At 34.9% G+C, this 27302-nt stretch overlaps 1 protein-coding gene across 2 annotated transcripts in view; it reads left to right on the top strand.

Moving 5' to 3' along the window:
* Window positions 1-25863, top strand: part of LOC138813400 (PRKC apoptosis WT1 regulator protein-like) — a 69612-nt gene extending 43749 nt beyond the window's left edge. For both annotated transcript variants that reach the window (XM_070001794.1, XM_070001795.1), the window contains 5 exons: window positions 1321-1452; window positions 6201-6235; window positions 17356-17494; window positions 19117-19221; window positions 21024-25863. In XM_070001794.1, coding sequence (XP_069857895.1) covers window positions 1321-1452; window positions 6201-6235; window positions 17356-17494; window positions 19117-19221; window positions 21024-21110 — 498 coding nt within the window. In that variant the 3' untranslated portion in view covers window positions 21111-25863. The remainder of the gene's footprint in view (window positions 1-1320; window positions 1453-6200; window positions 6236-17355; window positions 17495-19116; window positions 19222-21023) is intronic.
* The last annotated feature ends 1439 nt before the right edge of the window (window positions 25864-27302 follow it).

The raw sequence follows: 27302 nt of genomic DNA, 5'->3' as shown, positions 1-27302 counted from the left end.
AATTTTTCACAGGATCAAATTACTTTTGTAGTTTAACTCTATTAATCTATACTCTTAATAGCCAATAGCTATACGTAGGTTCTTTCCTGAAAAGTAGTTTTGATCCTATTATGCTTATATTCCAAGGAACTGCAACATTAACATCCTTGGTGCTATGTAAGGAAATGTATAAATGTCTCAGGTTATCTATTATTCATGTTTCTTGGAGATCAGGATATGTCTTTCCAGTCTTGACCTCAGGAATTATGAGGCCCTGAAATTATGAGTCTAGAATGTTATCCTGTGAATCCTGGCAGAAGCTCTTAGTTTCCTGGCAGAAGTCAGAAATGAGTACATTTCTTTTCTGACAATGTCACTTCTTCCCTTGTTCTCTCTCACTTTTCCCCTTCTGTCCCTACTAACAAGTTGTATAGTTTATATTCCACATAGTGTCTAGTGAGTACCACTGCTGCATTCCAAATTGCTTCATGGCAAGCTAGCACCCCTTCTTTTCAGTTCTTGCTGTCTACAAATCCTCCAGTGACCCCTCTTGGTTTATACAGTGGCCTTTGTTTTGTTCTCTTATGCACTGTTTATAAACCTTGTTGTCTTCCCTGCTTACTGTGGTTTGGTCAGTGTCTTAATGCCTTTGTAAACAAGGCTTGCAAAGAAGTTTTCTGTTTTGTGTCTCTCACTGAGCTCTTTAGATCAGTATATTAGTTACAAATATGTTGTAAAGAACAGATAACCTACATAATGAGGACACTAGAGAGATGTGTGTGAAGTCTGGTGATAGACAATTGTTGGCTCCAAATTATACCCATCCTTTAAATTATATCATGCTTACCTAACTCCCCCAGTGAAAATATTCTTTATATTACTATAGGAATAGTAAGCTAGAATGTAACCTTTATCACTAGGTTATTTCTCCTTCATATTCATATATACACTGACCTATTTATCTTCTTTACTAAACTATAAATTAAATGTTATAATAGATCATTTACACTGCAGAGTGCCTTCCTTGTATAATGTAGACACAATGAATTTAATTGTTGAAGGAATAATAAAGAATGAATTTTTTTTAAAGAAATTGGTCCCTGCTAATTAGAGCTAAGAGGGAAGACATGTTGCCAGGGATATGAATGTGTATGGAGGTATCAGTTTGAAGTAGAGAATTTCCTGGAATAAAATGTACATCTCGCTGAAAAGAACACATTTATTGTGTAATTCCTAAATATACAAACGTTTCTTTAATTCCATCAAATTTGTTTTTACAATATACCATTGAAACACTCTTAATATATGTGAAGATGAATTGGAAACTCTTCTTTCTTTCAGTGCTTAGATGAATATGAAGATGATGAAGCAGGACAGAAAGAGCGGAAACGAGAGGATGCAATTACACAGCAGAACACATTGCAAAATGAAGCTGCAAGCTTATTAGATCCTAGCAGCTCCTATTTGCCACAGGTGAGTGAGTATTTAAAACTACCAGGAAGCCACTAGCTACTTTAGTAAGTATTTAAGTTGCTGTTAATAATTATTCCAGTCTAATTTTTGTAGCATCAGCTTCTTTAAAGTGTTTTCTATTGTTTTAGCCACTAATTTTCTTTTTTATTCAGATACTTGTTCACTTAAGCAATGTTTGGCTCATAGTTTCTGAACAATGAATATTTGATGACTGACTGACAAGCTGGTTTAAGCATCAAGTTTAAAAATAACCAAGGAAAATAAGGACAATTAACAGATTGAATTAATCAGTTCAACTGTTCTAGGTTGATTTTCGAATTAGAATTACATAACACAGTCAAGTTGAACAGAAAGATCCGTCAGAATCAAATGTTTAAAAGTAACAAACAATAAGAAATGTACTCATTATCTTGCCCATGTAATTGTAACCACTCTGTACAGTATTTTCACAAAAAAAGTAACAAACACAATATATAGTATTGTTAATTGCTAAAACATCTATACCATATAATGAGCTGTCATTTTAAATACATAGCAACTCACTCTACTTTTTGGTGGTACTGGGGAGAAAATCCAAGTCTTTGCTTACACCAGACACATGTTTGAGCTACCACAGAGTTATATTATTAGCCCCAGAACCATTTTATATAAACTCTATTTTGGGAATATCCTTGATAAAATCTGGTATTGAATTATTTTGTGATATTCTGAGGCCCTAAGTTTTCTATGTGTCTTTTCAGAGTTGAAAGAAATTTCAAAAGAATATGTACATTTCCCATTTTATTGATGAAAAGAGATATAAAATATAAGCATCTATTATGAAGCCTTTAGGCAGATAGAAATAAAATATTCTGAAAAAGATGTAAACAATTTTTAAACAAAATTTTTAGTAGGTAGATGGTAATCATCACAATTCTGGGAAAAAGTAATACTATATTTTAATGTGCTGTAAGCTAACAACTGTCACAATAATTGTGATAAATTGTAGTACAAAACATCTTTGTGTCTTCTGTCTCATAAAGTTGAAGTTTAATCTGGACCTATTTCAGTGAACATTTCCTGTAAGTTGAAGGCTTTATTTATTGAGATAGAGACAATTTACCATGTCTTGGACATCTAGTTACAGTTCTTGGCCTTTGTACTTACTCTGGGATACTCAAACAGTAGAAAACTCAGACAATATCAGACAGTGGCTTTAGAAACAGATCTGATTTCTTTCTGAAGAAACAGAGTATTACCCAGAGTTTAATGTTTTGTCTAAATGTATAGACAAAAATGGAATTCCCTGAACATAGCTGATAGGAACCTGAAGATCTGGCCTCATCTAGTTTGTCTTCTTTACTGTAGTTTTTCCTGATCTTTTCTTAGTCCTACTCTTCCTTACTCTGGATTTTGTTTATTTGTTTTATTAGCAATTGGGGTTAGTGATTGTGCCCCTCATTGGTGACCTTGGCGTAAAGTATCTGTTTTGCCTGGCTATTTATTTAGGATCGTAGTGAGGCTTAGGAGCTCCCCTGGGTCACCCAAATTGGTTTCTCAGAGTTCAAGTGGGAACAAGAAATGCTTGGTACACATAGATGACCTTCCTCTTGATCCCAGTTACTATCTGATTCACATATTCCATTACTCATAAAGGATAGATATCTGCTGCAACTCCAAAATCAAAAGCAGTAGAAGATGTATATGGCAGAAAAAATAAATTCTGGCATCATTGGTTGTTTTCAAGGATATTTTGAATAGGGGAGTATGTTTCTTAAGATTGTCTGTGAATCTGAGCCACTTCCCTAGTCAGTCTTTAAAAATGAAGAACAAGTGGGGTATGAATTTGGCACTTAAGTATTCTTTTGAAAGATTAAAATATTTTCAGTCTTTTTCTTGATCTAACACAGGAGTTGGCTTTATTTTTTATTAGCATAAATTTCTTGTACAAAGAATTTGATTGTAATATTTACAACTTGTATATAATGTATTTTGATCAAAATCACCCTAGGTTACTCTTTCTTTCTGCCCTCCTTTCTCCTCCTTCTATTATAAGTTTTTGGTGCGTCAGAAGATATTGTAAACATGTTGTCTTGCATCTTGCCCTTTTTCTCAGTATTGCAGACTCCTGCAATCATATGTAAAGATACCCATATTTTCATAAATGTGGAACATTCCATTTTGCACATGAACTATAATTTTTAAACTACCTGATCATTAAGGTTGTTTATAATTTTTTGCTGTCTTGAATAATGCAGCAGTGAAACAGTAAACATATATATATTGCATATGTGTAAATCTATAGGGCAAAATTCTAGAATTAGAATTGCTGGATGAAAAGAAATATGCCTTTGTAATTTTGATGATATTTCTAAAATGGTCTTTGTAGTATAGGTAGTTTTTTGTTACTCCAAACTAATGTTTTCAGTAGCATAGAATTTTTATTTTAAATAGTAGTTAAAATTTATTTTAAATAATAGTTGAATTGGCATTGTTATAAATGTGGTTTGAATTTCTTTAGTCAGATTTTCAGAGTGAAGCTTAACTGTACTATAAAACTAAACAAAACAAAAAATGTTTTAAGGGTTTTTTAAAATCCTCAATATATACTGTTACTTATAAAATAGCCTATCAGATCAATTTGTGTAGGTAATGCTATTTTGTTAGAGGGGATTATTAATTTTCAGAAGGCATTATTTTCATTTCTCCCTAGTGTTAGCTTATTCAACATATTGAAAGACTACACAGAATACTTTTTAAAAATTGATAGTAAATTACTACTCTGAGCCTTCATTTTCTCTAAAATTTACTGTATTTTCCAGAAATAAAGTCTGCTATGTAACTATATCATAGCTCTTAAAAAAAAAAAAAAGAAATCAAACCTGACGCATTGTTCCTATCTATTGATTGAGACCTTATTCAGGTTTTCCCAATTGTCCAAATCATGTCTTTTGTGGGATCAAACTCAGAATTGTGTACATTTAGTTGCCTGTGACTCTACCATTTACTTAGGTCTGAAGAAGTTAGTTACATGGTCTTTTCTTCTTAATTTTAAAGTAAGGATGAATTATATTTTTAAAAATAATAGCTTATAAATCAGTCATTTGGTAATAGATCCAACGGTTTTCATTGTCTCATGTTTACTTATAGGAAATACAAATGTAGAAAAAAACGGAGAAATCCTACTCTACTGAAACTGCATGTAGAAAGTATAACTCCTGGTCTCACAAATTTCAAAGGCTGTAATTTTATCTTCCCCAAACTTCAAATGTCTGTTATACAACAGATATCAAATACGTTTTTCCTGAAACAGTCATCCCTGTAATGGGATAGTTTGGATTGCTCAAAGGGAAGGAAAACACCTTGTAGAGCTAAGAAAATGTTGGCAGAGCACAGGCTGTTTTGTGTAAGTTTAAATAAAACATTCTGGCTCATTTAAGCTTGTACTGTCAATAAGGAAATCCCAGGAAAATGGTCTTTACAGGTGCAGTGTCAAATTGGAATGGCAACTCAGAAACAATGAACAAAGTTTATATGTGGTAAGAGGAGATAAATACACGTCCAGGAAGATTATTTCACATTTAGAGTGAATTAAGTTTATCATTAGTTGTTTATACTAGTTATTAATACACGTTTATAGAGGTAAGTTCCTTTATTTGGAAATTTTTGTGGCTGCCTATAATTTCAGCACTTGCCATACATAGGGAGGAGGGTTTCAAATTTAAGGCCAGACTAAAGCACATGATAAAACACTATTTCAAAAACAAGCAAGGAAACAAAAGCTTTTGAGATTTTGTTGTTGTCAGTTGTGGGGGCTGAACTCTGGGCCTGGGTGCTGTCCCTCAGCTCTCCAGCTGAAGGCTAGTGCCCTATCACTTGAGCCACAGCACCCCTTCTGGCTTTTTTCTGCTTATGAGGTGCTGAGGAATCCAACCTAGGGCCTCATGCATGCGAGGTAAGCACTCTATAAGTGACTGGATTTTTTTTTTTTAAGCCTGTAAAGAAATAGCGTGATACTATTATGCAATTTGTTATTAATGTACTAAGCTGGAAGCTTGTCTGCTATCTACTTTCAGTAATTTATAATTGAATCTACATGTTAAATAAGTATAATAACACTCAGTTTTATTGTCTTCCATTTCATACTTCTGCATTTGTTAAAATTTTGCTGCATATTTGTACTAATAGTAGTTGGCAGTCATAAGGAAAAGCCTGTTGCCTGGTTGCTCATAGTATTTTAGGTGGTAGAGCAGTAACCCCCAAGTCAGTAGGGCTGCTCTTGTTTAGAAAGCCGTCCTTCATTGCTTCCTTCATTTCAGTCAGGAAGGTGATGTAGCATGTTCAGAAATATTTTGCATATAATCAGAATGAGAGAGATGAGATGCTTTACTGCATTTGGGAGATTCAGAGATGATTAGCATTTTTCTCATGCTTATTTAAATGAGTACCAATTAGGTATACATTTAATTTTAGTTTATATAGAATATTTTAGAAAGCTTTAAGTTCACTGATAAGTGATGGCCTACCCAAGTATTTTCTGAACTTTTAAAATACATATTAGACAACAATTTATAAGTGATTAATTTGAGCTAAACACCAAGTTTTTAAACAATCAAGTTTTGTTTGATAAGTGATGTGAATTTAAAAAAGTGTAATAGTTATTGCACTCAGCTGATTCTTTCAAAATTAGATATTCTTTATCAGTTGTCTATTAGTGATTGTATACTTAAGCACATGCAAACTGATTTGTCATTATTTTTACTTCATAGGAATCATCTAGAACAGTTTCAGGCAGATATAAAAGGTAAGAATCTTAAATTTGTTACTCATATTGTAGACATGAGTATAATGTCTGTCTGACCATTACTTAAGTAAGTAGAACTGCTTAAAGTAGCTTTTTGAAAAGCAGGAAACCTTAATATTGTGAGAAATTACATTGTAGGCAGGCATGTAATGTCTGTCTGACCATAGGTTATTCTGACGTATCCTGCAGTTTTTGAAAACTGCCCACACTGTGAATTTGCATAGTTTGATGAACTTTGCAAAATAAAAACTTAGAATCACTTTACCTCATATATTCAACTATTGAAAATACAAGTACTTAAAGCCACCAGCACAACTATGCTTATTGCAGCATTATTTACCATAGCTGAGATATGGAACCAACCTAGATGCCCCTCAGTAGATGAATGGATCAAGAAACTGTGGTATATATACACAATGAAATTCTATGCCTCCATCAGAAAGAATGACATTGCCCCATTTGTTAGAAATGGAAAGACTTGGAAAAAATTATATTAAGTGAAGTAAGCCAGGCCCAAAGAAACATAAGTTCCATGGTTTCCCTTATTTGTAATAGTATATGTCTGAGACAAGCAGAATAGGTCAGATAAGATGATGTTAAGCGAAATGAACCCCAACATAAGGACACAGTGTTTTTTTTTCCTTGCTTGCTATTGTTTCTAATGTATTTATAAGGTACCACGTGATTTTTTTTGTTGCTTTGTATGTCCCTCCCCCACGGTATAACCCCTGTTTTCACTGTATTTGATGTTGGTATAATTTGGGGGGGGGGAAGGAAGGGAAAAAACAAATTGTTTAAATAGGGATACAGGTGGACCCATTGCAACAATGAGATGTACAAGACGCTATGTTGAAAAATGAACTTGTTACAATTTAGGTGGGGGGTGGGGAGTGTAGTTGTGGAGATGGGAGGGAAGGGATGGTAGGGGAAAACAAAGGAAGAGGCAACAGTGCTTGATAAGAAATGTACCCATTACCTTGCTCATGTAATTGTAACCCCTCTGTACAGTATTTTCACAATAAAAAACTTATTTAAAAAAAAGAAAAATCCATTGTAACAAATGAGAAGGAGGTGATCTGTGATGGGAGAGATTTCTCTCTGTGAGGAGAGGCAAATGCCCCATGAGTGTGCATTTCAATTAACGCAAGAGTAAAATTTCAAAAAAAAAATACAAGTATTCCACTTATATTAAGAAAATGCCATAAAGCTATAGGTGGCTTGAACAACAAAATTAATTTACTCACAGTTTGTAAGGTTAGGTGTTCATGATCATATTTCCACTCCAGCTAGGTTTTGATGGGGGCTGTCTTAATAAACCTGGGATGCAGTTAGCCATCTTGTATTATTCTGTAGTGAAGTTGGAGACTGGCTTTTTGATGTCCCTTTTATGATGTCCCATCATGGAGGGACCTCTACCTTCCTGACTTCATCTAAACCTGATTATCTCTCAAATGCCTGTTAATAAGTACAGTAACATTGTGGGTAGGATTTGAATACATTTATTATATTATACCTAAGTGATGAATAAACACCAGAGTGTTTATATGTGTACGTATATAGGAACGTAATTGCAGTCATTGTGAAAAGTTGTTCATTGATAGATAGTACCAGAAAGGTTAACTTCCTGGTCTTGGTGAGATTGTAAAGGTTGCTGAAACATGTGCTTATAATGTGCTAAAACATAGATTAATGGGTTCTTGTAATGTTTTAAGACACTTCAATAGCAGTCTCAGTTTTCCTGGTAATTTTTTAAAGTAGATATAAATTTTACTTTCTTTGATAGATGAGGTAAATGATGTTCTAGAGGTAGAATATTTTTCTTGGTGCTACAAACTTACTAGCAGAAACTGAATTTGAACTCAGGCAGACTTACTTTAGCATTCATATGCATGGGTGGTCTCTAGCTAGCATTATAGGTGTAAGGCCTCCCACAATGATTTTTATTATTCTCTTTTTAAAAGGAGTTTCATGAGTTGTAACTCAAACATCATAAAAGTCACCCTTTTAAGGTGTATTCACAGTGCTATAACCATCACTACTATCCAGTTCCAGAAATTATTTTCCTACCATGAAAGGAAAGCCTTTACTCATTAAAGAGTCAGGCCTTAATTATTGCTCTTAGCAATAATCTACTTTCAGTCATTATAGATTTATCTATACTAGATGTTTCATATATGTGAAACCATACATATACAATGTAGCCCTTTGTGACTGTGTTCCTTCACTTAGCATATCAGAAAATTCACAAATCTACTATATCTTATTTAGTCATTCATCACTTATTTATGCTAATATGAAATGTTATAGGTGCATGTAATACAGAGTAGAGAATATGTTTTAAACATTCATGTACAAGATTTTGGTCCCGCCCCCCAACTTGGGCTTGAACTTAGGGTATAGGCACTGTCCTTGAGCTTTTTTGCTCAAGGCTAGCTCTCTACCACTTGAACCACAATTCTACTTCAGATTTTTGGCAGGTTTGGCAGGAGATAAGAGTTTCATAAAGTTTCTTGCCCAATCTGCTTTGAACTGTGATCCCCAAATCTCAGCCTCCTGAGTAGCCAGGATTACAGGCATGAGCCACTGGCACTTGGTGATTCTGATATATTCTTAGTACATAGAAAATTTTTGTATTGTTTTGTTAAAGGGTTTTTCCCTCAAAGCAAAAGGAACATTATATGTCAAATATTTATTGACTCATTCTAAGCTGTGAAGTCCTGTGTGAGAGACTCGTGGTAAGTTAATAATACTGTATAATTTTAGCTATTCTTTCTGGGATATAACAAACGACATTTAGAAGAATGTTTTCTTTTCTGAATTTGTTTTGTCTAACTCTCAAGTAGTAATAGTTGAGCAGCCAAGTACTTTCGATAAAGTAACTATTCTATTTGATTTTTTTTAAAAAGGATAATTCCCTATATTTAGTATGACAAACATGAGCATAAATGATAACTTGTAAATGGAACAACTGAAATTTTTAACAGTGAGACATATTTAAAGCTGTGCTATATTCTTGTAAACAGTAAAAATGTAGTTATTAAAATTATGGCATAGAAAAATAAGGATTGCATAAGAAAGTTATAACCTGCTTAAATTAAATGTAGAATAGGGAGAAGAGTGTTAACAATTTATCAAATAAAAAATATATATACATTACTGTAGACTTGGCCTATATATGATATATATATAATCTGAGATCTAATGTCATGTGCCACTAAAATTCTGTTGAACAATATTTTCAAGCTTGGGTGCTGGTGGCTCATGCTTATAATCCTAGCTACTCAGGAGGCTGAGATCTGAGGATCATGGATTCAGAGCCAGCCCAGGCAGGAATGCCCTTGAGACTCTCACCTCCAATAACTACTAGAAAACTGGAAGTGGCATTGTGGCTTAAGTGGTAGAGTGCTCACCTTCAGCTGAAGAGCTGAGGGACAGTGCCCAGGCCTAGAGTTCAAGCCCCACAACCAACAAAAAAAAAGAAAAAAAAGAAAAAAGAATATTTTCTTGCCAGGTGCCTGTAATCCTAGCTACTCAGGATGCTGAAATCTGAGGATTGTGGTTTGAAGCCAGCGTGGGCAGAAAATTCCCCATGAGACTCTTATCTCTAACTATGAGACTCTTATCTTTAACCACTCAAAAACCAGAAGTAATGCTATAGCTCAAACGCTAGCCTTGAGCACAAAGAGGTTCAGGGCCTGTGTTCAGGTCCTGAGTTCAAGTCCCACATCTGACAAAAGAATAAAAAAGGAAAAATAATATTTTCCTGGGAGATCTCTTTTTTCACTGAGATTTTTGAAGATTTCTGTGATCCAGAAAAGTTAGGAACCTATTAATACGTTTTAAAAAGGATAGTCATTTTTTCTGGGTTGATAGGGTTACTGATAAAGCTTATTTTTATATTTCTGCATAGCATATATCATTTTTATTAGAATTGGAGACTTGGTTCTGATTGCTAGTAATTGGTTGTGTGTGTGTGTGTGTGTGTGTGTGTGTGTGTCTAATTGGAAGAAGAAAAGAGAGAACCCTTTAGACAGCATGAGCTACACTGAGAAGTGGGAGGGCAAGGTAGTAAGAGATGCTAAAAATATGGAGACTACCCATGCCCTTGTTGGGTCATGTAGGAAATCACATCCTATGCTTCTACATATTTGATATCCATTCTTAAAGTGGGATTGTACCCAGGAGTCTTGTATTTCTATTAATTGCTAAGCTTTAAGATGTCTATATTATCAGAAAATTCTTCTAGCTGTAATCTTAGTGCTGCCAACCTCACTTTCATGATAGTTTTAGAATAACATTGTTATTTTCTCCAACACAGCACTTATCTTTCCAGAGAAGATGTGAAATACTCAGAAGGGGGGAATCTTCCAGTAAAAGATGGTGTTTATATTTAGTGATACTGGTTATGATTTTCCCTTTTCTGAACATTATAATTAATATTGTTGTAGCTGAGGGCAAATGGAGGAAGATTCTGTTGGGATCTTAGTTAGAGATTTGTGTTAACATTCCTAAGTAGAACATTACAATCTTTTTGGAGTTAATAAAACAACTTTTTATTTTGAATATTTTCCATTTTGCATATCTGGGCTACAAAGTAGGTTAAAAAACTTTTTTTATTTTTTGGATAAACTGTTTGACTTGGCAGTAAAGCCAAGTAACCAGTTCTTCATAATTATGATAGTACTTCTTTCATACCTAATATGTACTGGGAATAAAGCAGTATTTTTATTTTCCAGTAATAATTATGTCTTGCGTTTACCCTTGCATAATGGTGCCTTTTTTATATACTGACAAGCTTGTTGTGAAGGATCTGTAAAATTATTAAGGCAGCTATCTGCAGAAGTGGATGCTGGCTGGAGTCGTGAGGGCCTCTCACAGTTGTACCTGTGATGCTCCAGGTTTTGGTAAAGTGGGTTCCTAGGCCCTGTGAGGTGAATGCTGCAATAGTGGTGGGATCTCTCTCTCATAGTGTGGCAGTCATACTTCACAGAGGAAAGCTGATGATGGCAACTGTAGCTGAGGCACTGAGACCAAAAGCATTGAAGTAGTGAGCTGGAGATGGAGCCTCAGGCTGAATGCATTAGTTGTCCTAAAGTTCAGGGTGCTCTCAGGCTTGTGTTCTGACATCATAGCTGTGTAGGTGAGTAGCTGCAGTCATGAGGTGGCAGTCCAGTGTTAGAGCTGTTGGGATGTTTGTGAGACTCCAGGGAGGTGAAGATGCAGTGGCTGCAGTCCCTTGGCAGAATGAACTCTAGCCATGGCTCTGTCCTCAAGGTGGGGCCCAAAGTGAGTTACTTCTCCAGAGCAAAACAGTCAGAAACATCAGGTAGTTCTTCAGATTGGGATCAAAGCCAGTGAGAGCTATGGAACCTCTCCTACTACGTGATGTGGACAGAGATCTGTGATGTCTTCTTGTTTGCCTTGTCTTGGTGATGTGGAATTGGCCTTGGCAGGTGGGCAGGGTCACATTTGTGGTAAGTTTTGTTCCTCTCTCTGTGCTGCTGTGTCAAGACTCTGATTCCTGTACAGTTTGTGTCACTCCCTTATTGACACATGGTGTTTGTTCTTCCTCAGTTCCCTTCCTGAAACCAGGACATTTGTTGTCCTGGTTGTTCTATAGGGGAGATGAGTGCTGGGCCTCTTGACTCAGCCATCTTGGATCATCCAGCCACTTTCAAAATGCAGTTCATTCTTGTTCCTTAAGCAACTACAGAACCACTAAAAGACAAACGTATTTGAGTGTTTTGTTTGTAAGTGGAACTTGACAGCATTAGAGTTTCTGCCTGAATATCTTGTAGTTTATGAAGAAACTGGGCTTTTTTTTTTTTATGTAAAAGATTCTTTCAGAAGTTTTGGTGCTTTTCTGCAATATGAGATGACCTCACTGATACCTTACTCTTGATTTTCTTACTGTCATTTCTTTTCTAGTATCTACTTCTTTATAGTTCTTCCTTTCTGATATCTACTTTTTTTTTGATATCTACTTATTATGTGTTGATATTACCTAACCATCTTTCCTAGACTTTATTCTTTCTTTTTTTGTTCTGTTTGTACTAGATACTTTATTCCACTGACTTCAGTTCCAATATTTAAAAAATAATATTAAAATGTTAAGTAAAAAATTCCAAGTCTGTGCTGGGAAGGTGGCTCAGTGGTAGAGTGCTTGCCTTGCATGCATGAGGCCCTGAGTTCGATTCCTCAGCACCACATAAGCAGAAAAAAAAGCCGGAAATGGTGCTGTGGCTCAAGTGGTAGCGCGCTAGCCTTGATCTGAAGAGCTGAGGGACAGCGCTCAGGCCCAGAGTTCAGGCCCCACAACCGGACCCAAAAAAGAAAAAATTCCAAGTCTTATTGTGAGGACCTCTGATAGCCAAGCTATTTGTGTGATAGTTTGTAACCAACCATAAATGCAAACTAGCAGCCATCTAGTCTTCTGTATCACAAATTGTTAAAGTAGGATTTCAGAAATATAGAAGCACAATCAATTATATTTTTGTTTTTAAAAATTCGGTACTATAAATAAAACGATAATTTGTCTCTGTTTATATTCTGTTTTTTGCTATATACCTAAAGTGTATTCTTTTTATATAATCCTTGTAAATCTCATAACGTGTATATAAGTAAATGTAGTCCCAACATAGGTATATATATAAACAAAGGTTGGAGACCATTAAATTCTTCCATAAAATAACTTTCATGTTTCCTGCTTGCTTGTCCAGCCTCTTATCTTATCTTTCTTGTGTTTACATTTCATGCTTTAGCCATATTGGGCTTTTCTGTTTCTCAAATGAGCCACATACTCTTAGTTTTAGATATTTGCACATTCTTACTGCTTCGTTAAGTGTAAACATTTTCTAGCATAGTGCAATTCATAGTGTGGTCCTTGAACTATTGTCACAATCCATGACAAGCTCAGTAGAAAACTAGAGGAAGTGTGTAGAAACCCAGTGGCATTTCAGATTGTCATCCTCCCCTGCAAATCCATGGGCTTATTTGGGAAGAGTGTATATGCTGGTTCAAGTGCTGGTGAGTTGCATGCTAGTCATGCCCAGTAAGACCATGTTACTGCATAGGGTATTATATGTTAACTATTTGTACTCAGATTTCATAAGGAGCAAAGGAGATGTAATTCATTTTGCTTAAAATCTTGTTATAATTTTACTTAGATTTATTTTTTCTATACATGAAATGAATTAAAACTCAACATAGCTAAATTAAATAATAAAAAAGCAAAAAGTAAAAACAATTGTTTTTCATTCTTTTTAAATTTTGATTTATAAATATTGTCTAAATCTTGGAAATAAAATTTATATTATGTCTTTTAATCCTAGTTTACTAATGAAAAGCAAACTATTGGTCTTTTTGACACAAAAAGGTACACCTTTTCTGACTATGAAGGGCAAAAACAAATCGTTTAAATAGGGATACAGGTGGACCCCTTGCAATAATGAGAAGTACAAGTCGTTATGTCGAAAACAAACTTTACAACTTTGGTAGGGGGGGAGGAGGGTTGGGTGAGGGGATGTCAAAGAAAGTAAGCAGTACATTAAATGGTGACAGTGAAGTCATTTCAAAGGCACTAACTACAGTTGGTACTAATTCAGTTGAGAAGTATTTACTCTCAATATATTGAAAGTCTTATTTGACTACAATCTGTGGAGAAGTTAAAATCATAGTGGTTTACTTGTGAGTAGAGACTAGCTAGTGAAACAATACAATTAGAATTTGAGTGGCTTTTACATGTATAAATAAACCAGAACCAAATTTACTATTTGAAAGAAAGACTATTCCTTTAGCTGATGGAAGCAGATATTTAGGATTTCACATATTTGTTAGTAATTTATTACTTTCTTACAAAGTCTCTTGAACAAAGTTGTCAACATTGAGAAGCCACATACAACAAATAACAAGAGTTTGCCTGCAAACCCTGGATAAGTCTGTAGCAAAGAAGGTAATTTGGATACCAGTTTCCAGCAACACCATAGGTTTACGTAATAAGAACAGGATAGTAATAAAGAAGACTAAATGTCCGACAAAGTTCTCTCAGAATAGAATACATTATTTTATTGTCATAAAAATGATGAATAATAACGTTTTTCAGTTTCATTGCTGATAAACACAGCTTGTTGTAAAGCACATACATTTTTAATTAGCTACAGTATTAACAAATGTGATTTGAAGTTTTACATTGACAAAATGTATTGTTTTATATTTTATTAAGTAGTTGTACAAAGAGGTTATAATTCTATAAGTTATATATTCTAATTATGCACAGAAAGAGACAATACTTGGGCTGGAAATAAGACCAATGTCCTATTTTTCTCACAGAGAAATAAGAAAATGCTGTGTCAGATAAACTACACAGTACCTGCACTCTATCAGCTGAATTAACAGTTCACTACAAATGTGTACTATTCACTAATGCATTAAATTTTAGATTTCAAAAACATTAAATGATAGTTTCAGTCTTGAACTTATCAGTTGAGGCTAATCCACTGTCCTGGGCTAAGTTATACATTGGTTCTCAAAGGGAAAATTTCAGTGGAGACTATTTGAACTTGGGGTTAAACTCTTAGTGTTTAGTGTTTTTACAAGATAAGAAACTACTTTGGTTGCCAGCTCTTTTTTTTTTTTTTTTCCGTGGAGTTTGAACTCTGGGCCTGGGCATTGTCCCTTAGCTCTTTAAATATGTGAATCAAATTTATTTGGCTTATAGATTGCTTCTTTTTCTTTTCTTTTCTTTTCCTCTTTTTCTTTCTTTCTTTCTTTCCCTCCCTCCCTCCCTACTCCCTCCCTCCCCCTCTCTTCCTTCCTTCCTTCCTTCCTTCTTCCTTCCTTCCTTCCTTCCTTCCTTCTTTCTTTCTTTCTTTCTTTCTTTCTTTCTTTCTTTCTTTCTTTCTTTCTTTCTTTCTTTCTTTCTTTCTTTCTTTCCTTCTTTCCTTCTTTCCTTCTTTCCTTCTTTCTTCCTTGATTTAGCCTTTTATGAAGGGAAGGCATGTCTGATGTTTTTCCGTGGCTGATAAGGTCCATAATATGTTAAAAATCTGGGTGAAAGCTTCTATATAGGTAGTTTGGGTTCCATAAAGCAGTAACAATAGTCAACAAATAGCTTATGACATTGGTGATACATATTTGAAAAAGTTATAATCAGAAATGATATGTTTGATAGCTTTAATTTTTAATAAAATGAATCTATAGGAAGGAAAATTTTAAAAATCAGGAATTTACCTTTTTCTTCAAAAGTTTCTTTAGATTTTACTATGATTGTTTAGACAAAATAATTCAGTGGCTATCTATGAAAGATTGAAGACAATATTGAAAAGCATATTTTTCTGCATTTTTGATTAAAAATATGGTGAAGTTTTCTGAAATTCCTGTAAAAATTCTCATCTTGTTCCTGTTAACATAATTTTATGGGACTGATTCCTCTGCATGCAAGTAGCTTAAAGCCAGTAGCTTAGATTCATATTTATCCCATCTGAGTCATCGTCAGTATACCCTAGATTGATAAATTAACAAATGTGGTAGCCAGGCTCCAAGATGGCTCCAAGAGGCCTACTTCCTTGTATTTCCACTTGGGAGAATGTCCTCTCTCATTGTACCAAGCTTATTATGCATGGCTAATAAAATAAGGCAGATGGAATATCTTGTCACTAGTAAGATTCGGTTATGATTTCAGCTTCTCCCCTGCTTGCTCTGTCACTTTATCTCTGCAAAAGTCAATTGCCATATGGAAAATTACCCAAATGGAAGGACCCTATAGGGCTTCTACCAGCAGCCAGTGAGGAACTAAGCACTTGAGCTGTCAGTCACAAGTGAGCTTGAATGCAGATTTTCTAGCCCGGAAATCAAGCCTTCACATGGCTGTAGCACTGACCTGACCAACACCTTGACTTAAAGCTCCTTAATTACAATCATCCAGGTAGGCTGCCTCTGAACTCTTGAACAGAAGAAACTTTGAGGTAATTAATGTGTGTTGTCCAAAGCTACACAATTCTAAGATAATGTTTTGGTTGTAGTAAATGATACAGCAAACAAGAGGTAAACTTGTTTGTTAACATTTATTGATATATAGATATAGATATATACTCACATACATACACACATGCTATTAATTCAGTATATGTAAATTAGAGTTCTTACAGATTCTGCTTTGTCTTACTGTGAAGGGGTTATATGCTGTACTATAGCAAATGAAAACTCTATATGTATTTATTTATTTACTTATTTGGTACAGATTCAAGGGCTTGAACTCAGGGCCTGGGCACTGTCTCTGAGCTGCTTTTGCTCAAGGCTAGCGCTCTACTACTTGAGCTAAAGCTACTTCTCCTTTTTCTGTTTATGTGGTACTGAGGCATTGATCCCAGGTCTTCATGCTAGCTAGGCAAACACTCTACCACTAAGCCATATTCCTAGCCCCTTGAGCTTTTTGCTGGGGGGGGGGGGGGGTCTGGTTGTGGGACCTGAACTCTGTCTGGGCCTGGGCGCTGTCCCTCAGCTCTTCAGCTCAAGGCTAGTGCCCTACTACTTGAGCCACAGCGCCACTTCTGGCTTTTTTCTTTTTGCTTATGTGGTGCTGAGGAATTGAACCCAGGTTCTCATGCATGCAAGGCAATTGCTCTGCCACTGAGCCACCTTCCCAGCCTTTTTTTTTTTTTTAAAGACAAACTCAAAGCTAGCTTTCTGCCACTTGAGCCACTTCTGGCTTTTTGTGTGTGTGTGTGCTTAATTGAAGATGAATCTTACGGACTTTCCTGCCCAGGCTGGCTTCAAACCATGATCCTCAGATTTCAGCTTCTTAAGTAGCTAAGAATACAGACGTGAGCCATCAGTGCCTGGCAGTAAACCGAAAGCTCTATATAAAGTTCGGGCCTGTGCTTGCTATTAACATATTCAGTACCTAGAACAAGGTCTGATATCTCACAGTTACTTAGTACATTCCAGTTAGAAGAATCAATGTTTCTTTTAAATTTTCCTTGAGTTAGAATGATGATTAGTCCATACAATGGTAAATAAGCTGTTATACCAATATATCCTCTGGAAATGTTGTTTAAGATTGAATAGAAAATGTCCCTTACACTATTAAAGATTTTATAAAATGTGTCTTTTTCTTTGCATAGCACAACCACTGCCTCAGAAGATGAAGTTTCAAGTAGATATACCAGAACAGATAGAGGTAGATATAACAGAGATGCACCTGTTGCAAGTAATTTGGTGTCAAGTAGCACACTGGAAAAGAAAATTGAAGATCTTGAAAAGGTATGAATTATGAGTTATTCAAGATTTGTAAGGTGAATGTATCATAGGGATTTTTTTTTCCGTTTAATAACATCTGTGAGATAGAAAATAAATTGAAAATGGTAGAGAATGGGTAATGATAATGAAAGATTGACTGGTATTTCCATCTAGTAATATCAGACTTGCTGTTGTTGATAAATTTTGACAGTACTGGGTATTGAACTCAGGGCCTCATGTTTGCTAGGCAGGAGCTCTACTGTTTCAGCTTTGGCCCCAGTTCTGTTTTCTGGTGGTTAGTTTTTTGATAGGACTTGGTTCTTGCCCAAGCAATAGGCACATGCTTGAGCTTTAATCCTGTGATTGCTGGGGTCAGAGGTCTGTATCACCATGTCCATCTTCCCTCCATAGAGATGGAGTCTTGTAGACTTTTCTAACTGGTCTGGCCTCAGGCTGCAGTCCTCCCAATCTTAGCCTTCCAAGTAGCTGGAATTATAAGCTTGAGCCACAGGCACCCTGCTATAATTAGCAGCTACTTATAACCATCACTTATGTATTTAGTTTAAGATATATAGCAACTTGGTATTCACTTGTTCTGTCCAGTTCTTAGGAAGTTAAAACTTGAGGAATGAAAGAGATCTTGTGTTCCTTAATATATTTGATGATAGTCTCATTCTGCTATACGTTATCTTTAATATGTTGAGAGTTTTGAAAAGTTTAGAAGTCAGAGCTGGCAAGAACAATTCAAATAAATATTAGCTATGGTCTCATAGATACTGAATTATTTGGTGAATAAGTATTTTACGAAACTGATTGTTTTAAGTAGAGATTTAAGTTTTGAAATTTCTTTTTGTATTAATTATTTTTAGGTCATGTCTGTGCTTTAACAAACATTCCTGCTTTGTGCATTTAAATTTAAAACTTTAGAGAACACACACACGTTCTGTGTAGTGTTCAGGGGGGGTTCCTCAGAATGTCTTCTGGAATAGAGGAATTGGAATTTAATTGCCAGTAGTTGCCTGCAATTGATTGATTTGAATAGCTGCTTTCTCTGAGGGCCAGTAGAAAAGAAGTGAAATCCTGACCACCCAGACCTTTCAGCTCTGCCTGTCTCTTGCTCTCTGGTGGCTCTCAGCCTCGGTCCCTGCATTATAAATACAATTTTGTAAAAGGTATTGTTCTAAAAAACAAAACAAAACAAAACAATCCCTTTGCAAGCCGAGTTGGTGGTATAATCTTAACTACTCCGGTGGTTGAGTCTGATGATTGGGGTTCGAAGTCAGCGTGGGTAGAAAAGTTTGTGAGACTGTTACCTCCAAGGAAATCACAAAACTCTGGAAGGGGATCTGTGTTTTAAGTGGTAGAATACTAACCTTGAACAAAAAAATCTCAAAGACTGTCCAAGCCCTGGGTTCTAGGAGGAGGCTCACGCCTATATTCTTAGATACTCAAGAGACTAGGACTGGGATCTGAGGATCGAGAAAGTGACTCAAGAAAGCACGATGTAAGCAGAAAAGCTGAATGAGAGCACAAGGTCTTGAATTCGAACACCAGTACTAGCACAATAGCTTGCTGAATTAATGAATGAATGATAGATGAATAAGCAAGTTACTTCCCTATTAATGCTTTGTAATTGTATCTACCAGGAAGTACTAAGAGAAAGGCAAGAAAACCTAAGACTTGTGAGATTGATGCAAGATAAAGAAGAAATGATTGGAAAACTCAAAGAAGAAATCGATTTATTAAACAGAGTAAGTATTTTACATATTTTAATTACAAAGTCTCCTTTTAGCAATGATATGAGAGTGCATATTTATGAAGAAATTATTTAATTGTATTTTCCAGTTCTTTAATGAGAGAGTAATTTATGGTGAGAATTATATTTTATTCCATAACTTTATTTCATTTAGGCAATGACTAGTTTAACTCAATTTTTGTTCCTTGGGGGGTTGACTAATTAGTGAATTTGTTCTGTTTTTTTCTTAAAAGTTTAGAGGTTTAGCTGGGCACCAGTGGCTCACACCTGTAATCCTAGCTACTCAGGAGGCTGAGATCTTAAGGATTGCAGTTAAAAGCAAGCCTGGGCTGGAAAGTCCATGAGACTCTTATCTCCAGTAAAAGTGAAAATGACACTGTGGGTAGAGTGATAAAGCTCAGGGATAGTACCCAGGCCCTAAGTTCAGACCCTACAGTCACACCACCACCAACAAAAAAAAGTCTGGAGGTTTAGGCAGCTTGTCCACTACCAATATAAAAGGAGATTGGGAAAGAATTACATTAATAAAAAAAATTGGTACTTTATCACTAAAAGAAATTCCAGCTATCTTTGTGTATATTTCCCATCACTTCTTCCTTGTATTATATGTATTTCTAACTTGAGCGGTAGGTCCCAAGCTCTACTTACTCCTTTTTGTAGCTCTTATGTGTGTCTTTAGCCCCAGAGCTTACTTCCTGTTTAAAGCACTAGGCCATACATAGACAATGGTGATAAGAAAAATATCCCCAAACTTGGCTTTATTATAGGATTTTATATAAGATAGAAGACAGAATTAAGTTTGCTTCAGGGTGGAAAAACACAGACCCCCAAACCAGTCTTAACTATAACTATAAAAAAATTAGATGGTGAAGTACTTGCATGTACCCTGCCCCAGCACCACTAAAATAATAAATAAAATTAAACATGTAAATTTGTTCTAGTAAAGCTCAAAGGCTATAATTACAACTTATAAACGAAGACAGTGAAGCTGTCAGTTTATAACTTACTCTAGGCCATAGACAGTCACATATGGTGAGCCAGTGCTTGACTTCAGATATGGTCTTTCCTTTTGGTTCATTATAAAGCAGTTCTCCATTTGTGTTAGAATTCAGCTTTTTCTCCTCAGTATTGAGGTTTCTCGGTGCCTCTCACTTTCCAGAAAGACTCTCTTACCACTGAATCCTGCCTCTGACCCTTATTTGTGCTGGTTAACATAAACTTGGGGGAGGGGAAATAAAGTTTATTTTTCAAAAAAAAATTGACAAATTACTTATAATGATGGGAAAATTCATAATTTCCCATCATTATAAGTAACTTTTTAATAATTTCAAAATCCCAGTTTGTGGCTCTCATTAGAAAAACAAAAATCCGACAAGAATTGGCCCTGAAATCTTTATGATAACAATGAAAAATCAACTAATAGATGCTTGCTTTAGGTTGGACATCTTCCATTGAAAGTTACTTTCAGAACTTACCCTTATTTTAAAATTAGTTGATTAAATGAAAGTTTTTTTGGGGGGTGGTCCTGTCGTGGGGCCTGAACTCTGGGCCTGGGCACTCACTGTCCCTCAGCTCTTCAGCTCAAGGCTAGCACTCTACCACTTGAGTCACAGAGCCACTTCCGGGTTTTTTCTTTTTTGCTTATGTGGTGCTGAGGAATCGAACCCAGGGCCTCAGGCATGCAAGGCAAGCGCTCTGCCACTGAGCCATTCACATTTTAAAATGTGAATTTTAAAAATGTTTTTAAAATGCCCATAAGTTTTTTAAAAGTACTGTTTTTCTTTTTTTTCCTTAAAGGACCTAGATGACATAGAAGATGAAAATGAACAGCTAAAGCAGGAAAATAAAACTCTTTTGAAAGTTGTTGGGCAGCTGACGAGGTAGAAGATTCAAGGCTCTTTGTGGAAAAAATCCTTTAAAACTACTGATTGAATGTTACAGTTAATGCTAGTGTAATACTCCTGTGTTGCAGTACATTAAAATAACTGTATATTTATTTTTAGAAAATGAATGGATGTTTATTTTCAAAACTTTCTTTTCATTATGAGTTAAAAAAATCTTTTATTTCATGAATAAGTAACATCTTTCAGTTATTACAATGATAGATAATGCTTCTTGGTTTTGTGTGGTATTCAAATAATATATGTTTTAAAGTCACAGTTGTTTGAATATATTTTATCTATGCTAGTGTATTTTCTCCGTAAAGGAATATATTGTAGTCTTTGTTTACATGAATTCACATTCTTTGGGGAAATTACTTACCAATGCCTTATTACTGATGTTGCAACCTTTTACATGTTGAAGATTCGCTCATAAAGCTATTTGTCTACTGTCATTTGTTCTTTTCTCTTGTTCTATGTGATTTGGAGTAGTAACAGAAACACTACTTTGTATAACAGTAATCTTGTAGAGGAAAGCAGTTTTTAAAAGTCAATATGTTCTAGTCAGTTAAATACAAACTTAAGAGAATACTTGAATTATGCTGTAGTAAATGAAAATTTACTATTTTGTTTTTGAATATTGAAACTTGTTACATTACTTTAATTCCTAAGAAACAGTTGTAATTTTTCATATGTAATTTCTTATGTAGGTACTACTTTATTGTTTCAAGGTTTATTATTAAATATGGGGGATTTAGAAAGTTACTCATTCTTCAGGCTTCAAAATTGTGTACAATTGACAGTGTTTGAGAAGGAAACCCATGCTTTTTCTAGCAGATGCTAGAATATTAGAACCAATGTATTTGTCCTCACTGAAGACATTTATACATATATTAACAGAACAGTATGTAAGCAGAAGTAGTATCAAAATATTTTAGCTAATTTCTAAGCTGGAAAAACACTGTGATACTGTTTTTATATGAGTGAATATTCCCTTATCCCAGATTTAAGGAATTTTTTTTCCTAACACTGAAAACTTTTTTTAAAAAGTTATTTTTTGGAGGAATTACCTTTTATTAAATATCCTTAGTACCTAGAGTTTTTTCATATTATATTTTCATATTGAGTAAGAACCTTCCCTCCCTTAATATGTATTAACATGAAGAAATGTCTTTCTGCAGTTGAATATCAAGCAGCAGTACTAATGTCATTTTATCTAATAAAGCACAGATAGATGTAGCTTGAACATAGGAGAGCCCATTTAGGGTGCCCTACTGTCTCTTTTTACTTCACTTGCCAAACTTACTTATTCACCATTAGAAAATTAGGGAATGGAAGACAATGGGGAAAAATTGAATATCAGCTTTTAAATTCTAAATATATCTGCAGTTAGAAGTATCAAAATTAACCAATGTTCAGAATCACTTGAGCAGTTTTAAAAAGAATCCCTGGCTCTAACTCTTAAGTAGATTTAGATTGAGACCTGAACTCTATAGACTTTTTAAAGCTCATCTGATTTTTAGTGTAATGTAGTTTTGGAATCAGTTGTTGTTGTGTATTTTCCATTTCAGGTCCTGTAATTGACAAATTAGCTACCAGTTATTTTCTTCCTTTAAAGTAATAATTAACCTAGGGTCCCCACACCCTGCCCGAGGGCAGTTTTTGTACATCTATATATATGCTTGCTGCTCACATGAAGTTCAGTGTTAGCTCATGAAATTTGATACAGCTACAAGAATTACTGAAGAACAGCTTCCTTCTTGGAGACTTGCCCAGCATAACAGTGATCAGCTGCCCACATTGCTACAGTATCTGCCAGGCTCAATCACTACTGGGCTATGTGGTACTCATCTCTTCAGTCATTTTTAGGTATGTGGCAGAAAGGTCTCCATTGCTCAGATCTTTATCAACTCTGCAGATGTTGTGAAAATGCTGGCAATATCCTACCTTAATATATTAGTGAAAGAATTAGTTTCAGTTTTCTGTTTAGTTCCTATGTAGATAAAGGCACATTTTATTTCACTTAAAATTGTACTAGTTATGAATGCTTCTAAAGCTTGAGATGTTTTAAAATTTTTCCCTCTAGTATTTTCAGGAATGGTTTTTGCTTTTTTAATGTAGTGACTCCCAGTGCAGATACAGGAGCCTCACGATTTAGGCAAAGCATTTCACAGGTTGCACTTCCCCACTTACTTAAAATGTGTGTTTATTTCATGTAGGAGTTTTACACTGAAGTAGGACTTACTACAGTTTCTTCCTTTAAATATATAAAGAGGTAGGTGATGGTGGCTCACACCTGTAATCCTGTTTACTGGGGAAGCTGAGATTGGAGGATCCACTTTTGAAGCCCTCCCTGTCACGAAAGTCCTTGAGATCCTTATCTCCAATTAATCACCAAAAAGCTGGAAGTAGACTTGGCTCGAGTGGCAGAACCTTAGCCTTCAGTGAAATAGCTAAGCAAGAGTGAGAAGCCCTAAGTTCAAAGCCCTGTACCATAGCAATACTCAAAGGCAACAAAGTTTTCTCACCAATAAATTAAATATTTACAAATAAATATTTATAAATTTTAGGGGAAGTGTTAAGCAGGTAGTCTAAGTACATGTGTACTGTCATAGGAAACATGCTTATTGTTAATAAAATACATTTTGTGAAATCCAGTCCTATTAATATTATTTCTCATAACTCCTTGTGATTTGTGGCAAAATAAAGCACATCCAAAGTTACAACATTTTCAAAATTAAGTTTATCTCCATTGCTGATACGGACCACCTTAAAGTTATTACAATTTTTATTTCATTTTTCTAGAGTTCTTTATTATTTCATTATAATACATTTACTGTTGGAGGGAAGGGGAAGGAGTTGGGACGTGTACTTTTAAATAATAGTAGATTAGCACTGTCACACATGTCCAAGTATATTAAAATGTAGAAAATTAAGTATTAATGAAGCACTGTAGTCTTTTATTTCCATAATTTAAAATTTGCTTAATTGTGGTAAGAAGCAATATATTCTTAAGGTGGAAAACCTACCTCAGTTATATGTGTTTTATCTTTTTTGGAGCAGTCTGGATTTTTGTAGCTAGACATCAAATTTGGGTCCATATACTTTGTTGAAAACAATGTGAATTAGGGTAATACAAAGACACATGCTGTACACCATAAGAAAAAACAGTGAAGATCTTTTAATCAATTAGATCAATTAGATCAATTAACCTAATGTCTTTAACTTTCATGTTGATAGTCTTCCTTTGCTTTTTTTTTTTTCAGTTTTGTGATTTTTTGAGTTAGTGACTAGTAATTTTCAGGTAATGCTGGCACTCATCATTTTGCTAATTTGTTCTAATATTTAGGTGTTTTCATTTTTGTAATATATGAACCAGAACACACCAGCTTTTTCTTAGAGAGAATATGTTAAATGAGAAAGAATTAGCATCCAAGAATCAGAACTTTTTGTTAACACTTCTCATATCTGAGTCCTAATATGTAACAGTAAATTTACAGTTTAGCTAGATTTGCATTGGAATTATGCTCTCCTAAATAAAGGACATCCTATTGATGAAAAATTTTAATTCTGTTGTTCATTAAACTGAAAGTGAATTGCTACATGGACAACAAAGTTTGCTCATCAAGTATATCAACAAAAGCACCTCCCCCCATGCTGTTCAGCTTCTCTTTGATCTATATAAGTTGGCTGTTTGATTCTGGGATTAAAGACTTGAACCATTATGTAAGAAAACCTTTAGCCCACATTTTTTGTTTTGCTTAGCTGAATTTCCTAGCCCATTAAAATCCTGTTCTCATCCCCCTCCCCAAATCAGTGTGAGAGTTGCATTGAATATTCATACCTATCTCAGCAATCATGTGGTATAGAGTTATAGTTATGTTGAAGTTTTAAATAAATGGATATGAACCAACTCTTCCACTTAGCAGAGTACATTCTGTGTAGTGTGTTAGTTGCATAGAACAGTTTTAGCTAGCATGTTTGACTAATCTGAACAGTTTGTTCAAAGGTACTTTTTAATGCTAATTATTCAGCCATTGTCTTACATTAGATCTAGTTAATAGGTACTGTCAAATACTGACTAGTCCAAGGAAAGAACATATATATTTGAAAGTACCTTGCCATATTAATTTGAGTAATTATGCATTAGGAAAGAAGCATTAAGGAATTTATAACAGTAATAAAGTGAAAAGAATTGTGTGTCAGGTGCACCAAACTGTTCCAAATCTGATTTCAGGTTAGTATTTCCATATACATTATTAATAGGGCTTTCTTAAAACATTTAAGCTTCTGCCCTTCAGTTCACAAACTAGCATTCACTCTAGTAAGATTACAAGGTTAGTGGTAATAATTCTGAATTTTAAGTGCTTGTGTTTTGTTTTTCCCTCTGGTGCCTTCTTGAATGTATGTTACTTTTCATCAACATGTTTCTTAAAAGATTTGGCTATGCGATACAAGGTTTTTATTGCTTGTTGTTTTTTTTTTAATTTAAGAAAACAAATAGACATTGGTACCAGCAAAGATCATATGAAAGCAAAGATCATATGCAGCTTACTGTTTTGTTGAAAAATCACTAATTCAGATAACCTAAGTGTGGGAAAACATCTGGACAGTTAATTGAGTACAGTATTGTACATGCAGCTTTGACCATTCCCACTGCATAGGTTTTCATTGTGGATATTCAACGTAATATAGCTTTAATTTCAATATGCTTTTCATGTAAAAAAATACTCAATAAAAGTTACATTTTCATTTATTTTTTTAACACTGGTTATTTTTTTCCCTTACACTATTAATGAAATCCTCTCCCTGATTTTTTTTTTTAAGAAATTAAGCAAAATGCAATATTTCAAAAATCTGTATTTGGTTATATTATTTTAGAAGAAATTATATTTAAAAAACAAAAATATAACTTTAATATCTGAATATAATAATGATAGGACTTCTTGGTGAGTGAAGAAGTGTGCTTTATGTTCAGCCTGATTGCAAACCTTGTCTTTGTGTTCAAAAACTACTAATTTCTTGATTTATGATTGCAACTGTTATATAAACTTAATCTGAATTCAAACTACACCTGAATCCAAAGAACTGTAGATCCTTCATAGTTTGAGATATAAATGGGGGTTTGGAAATTAAAAATCTAGTCTTCATGTTTTAGTAAATGATTCATTTAACTTTTACATGATATGTTATTTTTCATACACCTGCCCAAGCTAATCAGTCTTCTAAAGTTCATATCCTCTCAGTAATATCCTGTGTGTCTAATAGACAGCAACATTCTTGTCAGTACACTTGGATAATGTCTTACATCCTTGTATCAGAACATATTCCACCGGCAAACCTGTTGAAAATCTTTGCAAGATCTCATAGTCTTCATTGAAACTGGAACCCTTTATCTGAAGACTTCATCAGATCCCTGGAGTTTTTCTTTCTAGATTCACTCTGTATTTGTGCATGCATGCATGCATACACTTTGTCAGCAACTGTAAATTGCCCACATAATTTCTTAATCTCATTCCTCTAGTTACTCTTCAGCTTTGCAAGAGCTTTCATCTTTACATTTATTTGTGATCAATTCTTAGGAAAAGGGGTTGGGCTGTTAGGTCCTTTAAAATCCATTCATTTATTTTATGTCTACAAAGATAAAGAGAAACTGGAAAATAGATCTTTCCTCTTAATCCTGAATCAAATACATGTTACTCCCACAAAAAACTCCCATGACTTGGTAATAAAGTTTTGTTTGTGTGTTCCAACTCAGGGCCTGTACTCTGTCCCTGAGCCTCTCTATGTTCAAGGCTAGTACTCTACCACTTGAGCCACAGCAGCACTTCTGGCTTTTTCTGTGTATGTGGTACTAAGGAATTGAACCCAGGGCTTGATGCATGCTAGGCAAGCACTCTACACCAAGCCACATTTCCAGCCCTCCATCTGTCAAACTTTTTAACAAAGGTTTGTGTTAGATAGTTGAACAACGTAAAAATAAATTGGTATGAGCCAGTTAAGAAAGATGGATTGAACTTTTTATACATATAAAAACAAAATTTTTCATAGCAGTGTATGTCTTTTTTTTTTTTTTTGGCCGGTTGTGGAGCCTGAACTGGGCCCGGGTGCTGTCCCCCAGCTCTTCAGCTGTAGACCAGCGCTCTACCACCTGAGCCTCAGCCCCACTTCCAGCTTTTTCTGGTTATGTGGTGCT

The sequence above is a fragment of the Dipodomys merriami genome, unplaced genomic scaffold (assembly GCF_024711535.1).
Source record: "Dipodomys merriami isolate MVZ:Mamm:240054 unplaced genomic scaffold, mDipMer1.0.p SCAF_598, whole genome shotgun sequence".
NCBI lineage: Eukaryota > Metazoa > Chordata > Mammalia > Rodentia > Heteromyidae > Dipodomys > Dipodomys merriami.
The sequence above is the reverse complement of the archived record's forward strand: the minus strand, read 5'-3'. Positions and strand labels throughout refer to the sequence as shown.